At 50.6% G+C, this 11844-nt stretch overlaps 1 protein-coding gene across 1 annotated transcript; it reads right to left on the minus strand.

The window, feature by feature from the left end:
• Nucleotides 1-48: 48 nt before the first annotated feature.
• ACVR1 (activin A receptor, type I) lies at nt 49-10850 on the minus strand (the record flags this gene model as incomplete). Its single annotated transcript, XM_010180449.1, has 5 exons — nt 49-183; nt 1140-1270; nt 4924-5121; nt 8449-8724; nt 10704-10850. Coding segments are annotated over 5 exons (887 nt in total), but the record flags the coding sequence as incomplete, so codon positions are not given.
• Nucleotides 10851-11844: the final 994 nt, after the last annotated feature.

Consider the following 11844-nt stretch of genomic DNA (forward strand, 5'->3'; position numbering starts at 1 on the left):
CGCCCAAACCGGCCGGCGCCCTGCCCTGGAGGCCGGCACCGCCGCGGGTCAGCAGTCGGCCTTCAGTTTGTCTAGGGAATTGTCAATTTTGGTCAAAGTCTTTTTGATGCGCAGGGCTGTGAGCCTGGCCGAGGGATTCTGGTACCAGCACTCCTTCATCAGCTTGGCAAGAGATGTTAACGTCTGCGGAGAGAAGGAACACAACACGTGTGAGCACACAGGAGAGCACTAGACCGGTCAAGCACTAACATTGCCTTGTTAATACTCAATTCCCTGACTACAGAGGGTTTACTGATATCCATCAAATACACAGCTTTCAAGTGTGGAAAGACATCCCCAAGTTTGACAGCTTGGTTAAACCAAGAGAACAACCAGACTGGCGTGACAAGCTATTGTCATTTTAAACAGTGGAGGTTTGGGTTTTTACTAATTAAGAGAACACTGCATAATTCCTTTTTAATGCTGCGAGGCTGATGAAGGAAGCCTGAAGAGGGACAGGTTTTCCACCTGTGACTTTGCTGTGTCCGGTGCAGCGTTAAAGGGCTGGGACCCACAGCTGCCTGGTGCTCTACCACCCAAACCTTACAGATGGGGTCCCTCGTCCTCGCTGGCCCTCACCAGCCCTGCAGATTCAGACCGAGCTCCACAGCTTCAGTAATGAGGAGCAAAACCGCTGATCAACCCTATGATGAAGGAGACTGAACTTCAACGCTCGCCCATCCAAAGTGACAACAGTCCCTTATCCTGTCAGCAGGAGAGGCCAAAATCCGGTTCTAAATCTGTGTGCTGATACACAACAAAGCCCTGCACAGGGCTCCCTTCCCTTCAAGAGCTTTGCCCTTGCAGAGGGAACACCACCAAAGGAAGAGCAGCTTTAAAACAGCCACTGGTGAATCCCGCTGCTAAAAGGCCAAGACGTAACAGTCCTGAGTTTGCTCACTGCGTTTTCCTCCTGCTCCGGATAAAGGGCCATGCCAGCAGAGTCTGAAATCTGCACAGGTAATGGTCTGACAAGCAGCACTGAGACCACTTCAGGGGATAACTGGAAGTGTCACTTGTCACTTGTTTATCTTGAAATGAAGTCAACTGCCATGACATTACTTCGTAAGACGGCTCACGCGGTCGGCACAGCCACTTACGGGGTCTGAGAACCATCTGTTGGGAATGTTGGGCCGCTGCTGATCCACGCACACCACTTTCCTCATGTCCTCAAAGCTGGGGTCGTTGGGCACCAGGTCGTAGAAGGGGGGTTTGTAGTCCTCCACGATGCCTGGTGAGACACAACCGGAGGCGCTGGTTAACCCCTGTCGCGACACCGCGTCTCTGCGCGGAGAGCACGACCTCGTCATCCGAGAGGCATCAAAGTCTTTTAAACGTGAACACCACGGTGCCAAGCAGCCCCTCAACACCAGAACAGCACTTACCAACACAGGAACAGCTTTTTTACCCAAAATGTTAATTAACTGGCTCCTGTTACAGCTCCACAATGTAAGAACTACATCCATTTTGCAGATGCTTGAGCTAAAGTGATGAGAAATAAATCCACCTGCCAAAAGGCCGTCTTTAATGGAGGTTTTCTGGGATTTCTGCTACCAAACGGAAACATTTTAAGGTCTGCACTGTGGTTTTTAATAGGCTTACCACACACTTTGCGTGGCTTTATGGTTCATGAAGGAGCCCAATAAGCACATCAGCATCCACAGACCCTCACGCTGGTGCTTCAAGTAATTTGATTTCTTGTTAATAAAACAGCCAAATGCCTAGGGTAGCTGGCACCACACACCATTGCCAAGCCAAGCGCCTGGAGCCCGTGGCACCTGCAGTCTGGATGCATTTTCCAGGATTCCCTTTGAGAAATGCGTCTGTGTGTGGTGTGTCCATGTCTGTCTGTCCCTGTCTGTGTGTGCTCACAGCTTGTCACCAGCTGACAAAACCAAAGGCTAAGGAGCCTTTTGCTTCTTCCTATAGCAGCCATGCAGCGCTGCTGCTCTGCACTGGATTTAGCTCACAAGTGATTTACTGGGAGCGCAACTTCCTTAGGAAGCCAATTTAAAAACTGGTGTTCAGAGACAGGCACCTGGGTGAGCGGCTTCAAAAAACACCGAGTGAATGAGGCCCTCTGCGTACAGGAGAAACAGGGGCAGAGCAACCTCAGATCTGCTTTTAGCACTGGCAAATGTCCCACATGAAACTCAGGAGAATTTCTGTTGCTTTGGATATACTGCAGTTGAAAAGAGGGTCTCAACCTCGGCCACAGTGGTTGGGATTTCGTTTTCTTGTTCTGTTGGAGATGAAGATCAAAGTCCTGTAGATCCTCTGTAAAATCTGCAAATCCCCATCTGTGATGACTACGTGAAATGGTGTGCAGGGAATCACAGCTCCCTTAGGAAACAGCTGGATGGCTCAGAGATCCGAGCGAGTTCCCAGGCGTTGTGTTGTGGATGCAGGACAGACCATTACAAGCATCCCTCACCCTCCTCCTCCAAGCAGTTCATAATTGCATACACAAACAACCCTGCAGGGCTGAACCCTTGTCTTTATATCCTGCTCCCTCCCTGAACACAGAATACAGTGACTGGGAGGACTCAAGAATTAAAACGACCTCGTGTATCCACATTGTCTGCACTCCCGTTTATCCAGATCAAGCAGTGAGCTAAGGGCAGAACGTGAGCCACATCGTACGGCTCTGAAAACGTGTCACTAGGCTACTACAGATGAACTTGGCTCTAACTGACTGTTCCCATGTGTTTTCCCCAGCACAGAGCAGAGCTGGCAGTTTCAGACAGGACACAGCACCAGACACGGGTGCAGCCTCTGCCCCAGTGAGTGGCTCCACCGCAGCCACCCCACGGCCCCCATGGGATCCTGCGGCTCCGCAGCAGCGGCCAGCGGTGCCAGGGAGCCCCACAGCGCCCACCCCGACCTGCGGCACGCTCCCCTCACACACTGCCCCTGGCACAGCCTGCAGCTGGGGACTGCTCCTCTCGTTTATAACGCAGTGCGTTGGTTTTTTCCCTGAGGTTGCTGGCCTTTCGCTGCTCAAATCAACTCGGATACAGGGCAGCGCCTCCCTCACCTTTACTCCTCGTCACTTTAACACCAGCTCATCCCACACGTGCACCCATCAGGACTGACATGAATGGCTCAGCCACAGCCTGGCACATGAGCAGTGACCACGCACCGGGGTGGCGGTGAGCAGAAACCACTTCATTTTGGTGTTACCATTGAAACAACCAGCAACAACAACAGGAACAACGGCGGAGATTCACCAGGACAGCACCACAAGCACCAGACAGGGAACATGTGAGCTCTGCACGCTGGAAGGGAGCACTTCAGAGGTGGTGAACAGCCCCTCTGCAAGGAGCATACATGCCTTGTTTAAAGAGGGAAATACTGATCTGGGGGCTCACATCACGTTTCTCAGGTACAGAGAGCAACGCTGGCTCCTGCTACAGCACAGAGACATCACACGAGTGCTCCTGGCTGTGCTGAAGGAGTTTTCTACCACACTCTCCTCCTACTGAGCCACAACAGAAAAGTACTGAGAAATGCTGTGCCACCTTGAGGACCATTAGAGAAGTTAAAAAACAAACAGAAATAACCCCCAAACGCTAAAAATAAAAATAAACATTTCCAATTTTAACAAGTATCAGACTGATCAGTCAGATTACGACGACTCCAGAGCTTCCACAAGCTGAAGCGGGCTGACTTACTGGAGCAGACTCTGCTTTTCCACCAAGTAAAGGGGTGGACAAGTGTCCATCAGCAGCACCCATAGCCAAAAAGTGTCCCCAGGCCACCCGGGACACAGCAGCGCCCAGCTCACACCAGTGTGCGGTGCCTGACCACAGCACACCCACCCCCAGAGTGCCAAGGTCTCCCTGCACACCACACAGGTTATCTGAGGGACCGCTGATGAGTAATGGTTTACACACAGCTCTACACGTGGAGATAAAACCTTCGCTTCAGTTCAAACCAGTGCTTCACTGACAGGAGCAGCGTTGTGATGTATCTGTGACAAGTGCCCCCACGGCGGCAGGGCTCAGCCCGACTCAGTGCGGCTGCTGCAGCAGTGCCCACGTATCACACTTCTGCATGGGAACTGCTAAATAATAGGTACTGCTTTAGGGAATTTTCATTGCAAGAGGTAATGTGGTAGGACTGTGTGTATTTCTATAGATTATGTGCAGTACACACACACCTTCGGGTTTAGTGGGAATAGCTCAGACAGACACAGCCAATAAATGCATATAAGGAGTGGGAATTTCCTCGGGTTTAAATGTGTCACTGTTAGCAACCCACCACTGTTGGGGTCTGCACACACCCGAAGGGCATCTTTGACATTCTCCTTTTCTCCAGAAAACACAATCTGAGGTCCTGAAGTCAGAGAGGACTTCTGAACTGACAAGAAATCACACCACACACACCCAGCTTGAAGGCTCCTAAATCCAGACACCCCTGCCAAGGAAACGCAGAGCAGCCCCGCAGCAGCACCTTTCCCACACAGGGCTGCACTGTGACCAAGTCCTGCTCTGGGAGTGGTAAGGAAGAGCATCCCTCAACTCCCATCACTTCACTCCCACGCATCTTCCCTCTGTTCCTTGGGTTTTGTCACAAGAAACAGCCACCTAAAGCATTCAGCTGTGGTTCACATGGGAAAAGTTCAGAGATTTTGTCATCTACAATTTTACCTTGACTACTTGGTATGAATTATTTCTCATCACGATTTAGGGTGCAGCAGGGGACTAACAGAGGTGACAACACTCACCCATTACACCTAGCGCACAGACAGCTCCAGCACGGGCAGCAAAGCGCCAGGAACAAAACGCTCTGGAGGTGCAGTGTTTTGTGTGATCCCCTGGCTTTGGTGGCAGATGCTTTGCTGCGAGTTACCACGTGTTGAACCCCTCTACAACCACTCACCGTTGCTAACCATGCGCCTGGCCACTTCCCAGAGCACCAGCCCGAAGGCCCAGATGTCGACCCTCTTGTAAGAGTCGAAGCAGTCGGCCTGGATGCTCTCGTCCAAGACCTCTGGAGCCATGTAGCGCTTGGTGCCCACGCGGGGGTTGTTGCCCACGTCCAGCTGATTCGTGCTCTGGGAGTGCATCACCGCGAGGCCTGCGGGACAGAAAACACCGCCGTTACATCTCCTGGAGAACAGCAACAGCGCGGTGAGACACGGGCAGTGACACCCATCAGCTCCTCAAGGAGGGGACAGAGAGTCCACGTGTCCAAAGAGCAACGCGGTCAGCCCCAAACCAGCCCCAAACCAGTCCCGGTGTCCGCAGACCGAGACCGATGACCTCCTCAGGGATCGCCGTGAACCCTGTTGTTGCAAAACGCGGTCCTTAAGCGTTCTGCAGCCGCTGGATGTCACCAGCGCTCCGGGCACGTCCGCACGGGAGGCCGAGCATGTGCTGCTTGGAAGAAAACAATTCTGTACGGCCTTCAAATTTATTTATAGAGCTTTTGGGTGGGCGGACACATCCGAACTGTGGGGGAGAGGGAAGAAAAACACTGCGTGATGGCTACGCGCAAGTTAGAAAATAAAGCTGGAGAATAAAAAACACGGCGCTCGCAGAGGCTTGGAAAACAAACATCCTCAAGCTGATCTGAAATGAGTCAGTCAAAACCACTCTACCTGGTTTCACTAATTACCAAACATTTAAGCAAAGAACATTATGTGAGGGACTAAATTACTGTAAATTTGGAAACACACAGAGCTCTCGTTTTGCCGCGGTAAACAGCGAGCACTGCAAATTGAACACCAACAGTTGCCTGTCAGAACTGAGCAACAGAAGAGACGACACAAACTCTCCCCAATTTCCTCAACAACTCTCAAGAATAACACACGCTGTTGACATTGGACCCGAGTTTATTTTAGGTGAAACTTGCACAGCTTTTCAGCTCAGCTCCACAAAAAGAGTTAACCTGTCACCAGATCACTGGTTTTCTCTTCCTTCCCAAAAACAGCCTGTACTTTCCTACCATTTAAACAGACTTCAGGTAACTCCAAGTCACTAGGGAAATGCTTACAGCACCTCTAGAGAGATACCATCTACTACTGACCCCTCAACTGCTGAGATGATGGTTTGGGAAGTCTGCTCTCCAGATAAAAACACTGTCATACGTGTGTGTGACATATTTACACACGCTCATGCGCTGATAGAGTTGTTTATATTACTTTACAGTATACAATATGCACGAATTGTAATATTAAAAAACAGTTTGCACATTGGAAACAAAGGTCAGCAAAGTTCCTGGCAAACTCCGAAGAAGCCAAGACTTTGCAGAATGCCATGATAAAAACCGTAACGCTCCATCCAAATTGCAAAGTTCCTGGCAAACTCCAAAGAAGCCAAGACTTTGCAGAATGCCGTGATAAAAACCGTAACGCTCCATCCAAATTGGGCAAAACAGCCCCAGTGGAGCGACAGGACAAAGGTTTGGTGCCGAGGGACAGAGCCAGCAGCCCCACTGCACCCGGGCAGTGCTGCAATGAGGGCAGGGGGCGGCCGTGCTGCAATCGGGCTCTCCTCATCTGGGAGCAGACGCTGCCCTGCACCTCGGATCCCGGTGCACGCTATGGGGAGCACCAGTGTGGTCAGAGCAGCTCTACTGCAAGGGAACAACTCTTTACAGAAAAAGCTGGACAAGGACACAAATCGACGGAACACAGTGGTTTCCAAGACACCAAGAAATCCTCTCTAGTGTGCACTGCAGCATCAGCCAGAAACAAAACCTGAGCAAATATGTTTTCCTAGAGCTCTCTGCACCTTCCTTACAAACACCCGTGGTTGTTTCACATGGACGTTCACAACTCAGTGTGGAGGGGCAGGGAAGCAGGGAAGAAGAGGAGGGTTGGACTCTTTCTTTTTGTACCAGCATTACTCTGCTGTTCTATCAGGTTGCTCAACTGACACTTATCACCGTGCACGCGAATTGCTTTAGCAGGGCAGAACTTTTCCACAGTGCTGACAGCGGGACTGACACCCACCCTTGGACTTTACCACAGGGTTTCTGCTGAGACAGAGCATGTCTGAAACAGCCCGTTTCAGAGGTGGACAGCTCTCCTTTACAGATAAGGAACAAATGAAAAACGTCAGACACATGCCTGAGGTTCTCACGTTTGAAAAAATAGCTATTTTACCACCAGAAAACTACCTGGGAAACGTTTATTGCTGTGCTCTCAGAAAAATCTCTCAAACACCTGAGGCCTCCAGACAAGCAATGTGGCAGATGTCACTGTATCAGTGTGATGTCAATCAACGCCAATATGTGCTGTCCTTCCTCAAAATGAACTACAAGTTCATTTAAAAGCCAATCTCTGAAGTTCTGTATTTTTCACTTACCATGCCTTCTGCAAATTTAGATGGGCCCAGGTGTGTGGCTTTCATGTTTTCCCTGTATCTCATGTCTCTCAGGCAACAGTGACAGAAACTATGCAGTGGAGTTACTGAATAAAATCCCATCTCCCAGCAGACTTTCTGCCCAGGCAGTGACTGCCCAGTGCTGCTGTCCTACCACTGCTCTCCCTTGTCTTGAGGAAAAGAATTAAGAACTAGCCAGACATACCAAGCCACGCTGCTGGAACTGTCTCACAGCATCCTACCAGCTTAAATTAACATCAGTTGGTCACGGAGGACCCAATTTTGGGCTCCTTGGTGAAGGACTCAGGCTGGACAGACCTGGGGAGCCTGGGACAGTGAGCACGTGGCTCTTGGGCTGTAAGAGAAAGGACTTGAGTGACTCTGTTATGGACTTAAGTAAGGGCTGTAGGTGGAAGGGAACTGGGGGGTTCAACTGGAGAAGAGAAGCTGAGGGGAGCCCTTATTCCCTCTGCAGCTCCTAAAGGAGGGGTTAGCAAGGGGCGATCGGGCTCTGCTCCCCAGGAACAAGCGATGGGATGAGAGAGAGGAAATGGCCTCAAGTTGTGCCAGGGGAGGGTAAGGTTGGAAATTTGGGAAAATTTCTTTACTGAAAGGTTTCTCAGGGCCTGGCAGGGGCTGCCCAGGGCAGTGGTGGAGTCCCCATCCCTGGAGGGGTTCAACAGACGGGAGATGAGGGGCTGAGGGACGTGGGTCAGTGGTGGACAGACTCGGTGATCTTAAAGGTCCTTTCCAACCAAACAATTTTGTGAGTCTATGACATTTACTAGTTAAGAAACAGGCCGAGGCCTAACAACTGCTGCTTTCCGTGATCCGCGAGTGGAATTTGACAAGAAAATGCCATAAAAAGGCCAAACTCGGCCTGCTCAGGCCCTAGGCCGCAAGGGCCCTGCAGTGGGCTGCGTTCCCAGGCTGCGAGCGCCACCTAGCGGCGGCGGCGGCGCCTCCCGGCCCCGTCATTTTGAGGTTAATTCTGAGACTTTTAGGGTCAGGGTCACCCAATACACCCGATTTCTGCAGAAATGCACCCCGTACAGCGGCCCCGAAGCGCACTGACCCAAATCCGCGATGCAGCACTGCCCGTTTTTCTTGACGAGGATGTTCTTGCTCTTGAGGTCGCGGTGTGAGATGGCCGGCTTGCCCTGCGTGCCAAAGATCTCGATGTGCAGGTGGGCCAGGCCGCTGGCGATGGACAGCACCACGCGCAGGCAGCTGACGGTGTCCAGCGTGGTGAGCTGCAGGTAGTCGTACAGCGAGCCCATCTCGTGGTAGTGGGTGATCAGCCACAGCTGCGTGCTGGAGTTTCGGGAAGTCATGTCCGAGGCAATGAAACCTGGAAAGAGAGGAAGAAAAGAGGATTACAAAGATGAGGGAGGGAGTGGAGCATCCCTCCCTGCTGAGGAGCGGCTGAGGGAGCTGGGGCTCCATGCCCTGTCCATCACTGACCCATGTCCCATCCTTTAAACCCCTCCAGGGATAGGGACTCCATCACAAAACTTAAAACTGATGAACCTCGAGAACTGCTTTCAAAAACGTGGTGTCTTAAAGCTGAACCCAAAATCCAGGAGCAGCTCCCTTCCCATTACCTCTGAACGTATTGTACATGAGCACACTGCTGACCTCCATAGCTTCAGATGAGAGGCAACCAAAGTTTTATTCCTGAGTTAAAGGCACAAATCATGTCTATTAAAAGCCCACACATGACATTTGTCAAAGAACACCCACTGCTTTCTCTGCCCAGTGTGATACCTTCGTAATCTGTGATATTGTTTAATACTGCATTTGAAGAAATCCTATAACATAGCCATCCAATGTGACAGTTATCAAGACAGACTGAACACACACAGAGGAACACGGGAAACGTGCAATGCAATTTCAGCCAAGTCACTTGCTCTCCTGGGAAGGAAAGTTCAATAATTCACATTTCAGGAGGCCACCGAATTCTTTTTGTGGTAACAACGGAGCTGCTTCAGGAAACAGCAGACAAACAGCAGGCAGGTACGGGACAGAGCCAGGGAATGCTCTGACAGGAAACAAGAAGTAAAACCAATTGAAGAAAGAGATGGCTTTATTCGTAAAGGAGAGAAGGTCATGGCTGCACAGCTTCACCTTCAGCAATGGCTCACAACACAAAACAGCCATTTTCTGAGGGATGCAGAATATTCAAATTCATTGTACCTTCTTATTTACAGGGAAATGAAACATATCAGAAAGGGGCAACTATAGTTGAGGTTTAAACACCAAAGGAGCTTAGTTTGGTGCTGAGCAGAGCAGTTAAAAGAGGAGAAAACAGTGGATTTGTACTGCAGTTTATTCAGGCACAAGGAAAAGTACTTAAATATTTAATATGAACTCCTTGCCACTTTTTCTTCCTTCGTTTCTCCCAGGCAAACTGAAGGGATAAAACCCCAGACACACACAACTGCTCCATTAACGCGATGTTCCTTTGCACTGAGCTGCCCTGCAAGAGGGGCTGCAGGGCCAGACGCTTCTGTGGCACCTCCATTCTCCTCTACACCCCGTGCTGCCGAAAACCAATTAATCCAGCTGACTGCTCCTTGCTAGAGTATTTCTGCAGGAGGACAGCAGTTCATGGTTGCTACAGCACCTTCTCCAGTTGAGACTCAGCACCCTTCTGCAAGGTCCTCAAAATCTCTATTCGAGTATTTATCACAAACACTGAAGCCTCCTGCAATGACACTGTCCTGGTGAGACCGCATCTGCAATCTTGTGTCCAGTGCTGGGCCCTCAGCTCCAGAAGGACAGGAACTGCTTGAAAGAGTCCAGCAGGGCCACAGAGATGCTGGAGGGAGTGGAGCATCTCCTGCTGAGGAGCGGCTGAGGGAGCTGGGGCTCTTGAGCTTGGAGCAGAGGAGACTGAGGGGTGCCCTCATTCCTGGGGATCCATTGGGAAAGGGCAGTGTCAGGAGGAAGGAGCCAGGCTCTGCTCTGGGATGGCCAATGCCAGGACAAGGGGCAATGGTCCCAAGCTGGAGCACAGGAGGTTCAAGCTGAAGATGAGGAGAAACTTGGTCAGTGTGAGGGTTATGGAGCATGGCCCAGGCTGCCCAGAGAGGTTGTGGAGTCTCCTTGTGTGGAGACACCCAAAGCCCTGGCCGTGTTCCTGTGTGACTGCTCTGGTGATCCTGCTCTGGCAGGGGTTGCACTGGGGGAGCTTTCCAGGTCCCTTCCAACTCCTGACATCCTGTGATTCTGTGACTATGAGATACCCAGCAAATCAGCAGTGACTGTTTGTGAACTCACTTTTACACCAGCTACACCAGGAAACAGAAATAGGGTTGTTCTGCTTACCTAAAATATTTTCATGCCGCAGCAATACAGTGTTGTACAGCTCAGTTTCCCTGAACCAGGATTTCTCATCCCGAGAGGAGAAGATCTTCACAGCAACGTTTTCTCCTTGCCACTGACCCCTCCACACCTCTCCGTAGCGGCCCTTTCCTGGGGGGAGAAAACACAGCACTGGCTGTCAGCGGACAAGCCCACAGGGGAAAGGCAGGATGAGATGATGGGATGGAAACCCACAGTTATGGCCCAAATACCGCACTGGTGTAGTTTGATCAGCCCTGCATATGCTTCTCACCACTGTTACAGTCACGCTGTGCTTAATGTTTCATGGCAGTTTAAGCCACAAGTTCAGAGTACAGTCTCCCCTCCAGTCCAGTACACAGTTTGTACTGGGAGGTGGAACCCACTCAAACAAAAAAGGACAAAGAAAATCCAAAAACCCCCCACCTCTGTCCTGTGGGATCAGGGCAGGCTGTCTGCACACCAGGCTTTTTCCCCAGATAGCTTAGGGGAGCGTATGAAATCTCCACGTGCCCACCAGCACAAGGTGCACTAGAGGAACTCCTTCATGGCAGCCTGAACACGACAGCCCCAGATTCACCTGTTTTAGTCCGGGGCTTGACTGAACACCCTGAGGAGTTAAAACTTCCACTGACTTACAGGAAGGTGCTGACCCGCTCCGAGTTCAAATCACTGAAGCAGCAGCATAAAATGTATTTAAAGAGTCTTTTTTTTCCCCTAACAGGATCAATCTTTGCCTTCCTCACCTCACCTCATCAGTGCCAGCTGGGATTTGGCTCAGTGGGTCTGCCTCGGGATAACTGTGACCCAAATGCTTCCTAAAACTACTAAATTCAAATTTAGCACTATTCAATTAATTTTATATATATTTATATATGTGCTGAAGAAAAGTGTAATGGATCCTTCAAAGTAACACTAAAATTCCTGAAAAAACCCAACCCTAAAGACCCAGAGTTTTTGGGACAGGAGAGAGTCTCTCTTTTAGGGGAAAAAGAGCAGCAGCAGCAGCAGATCACTGCCCACACAGCCCCAGATCAGCAGTGCTAAGCAGGTACACTCCAAACACTCCTGTTTCGAATGGCACAGAACCACACTTTTTTTAAATGCCACTTTAGCCGCTTTACTT

This window comes from Mesitornis unicolor, unplaced genomic scaffold, assembly GCF_000695765.1.
Source record: "Mesitornis unicolor isolate BGI_N332 unplaced genomic scaffold, ASM69576v1 scaffold11893, whole genome shotgun sequence".
NCBI classification, from domain to species: domain Eukaryota; kingdom Metazoa; phylum Chordata; class Aves; order Mesitornithiformes; family Mesitornithidae; genus Mesitornis; species Mesitornis unicolor.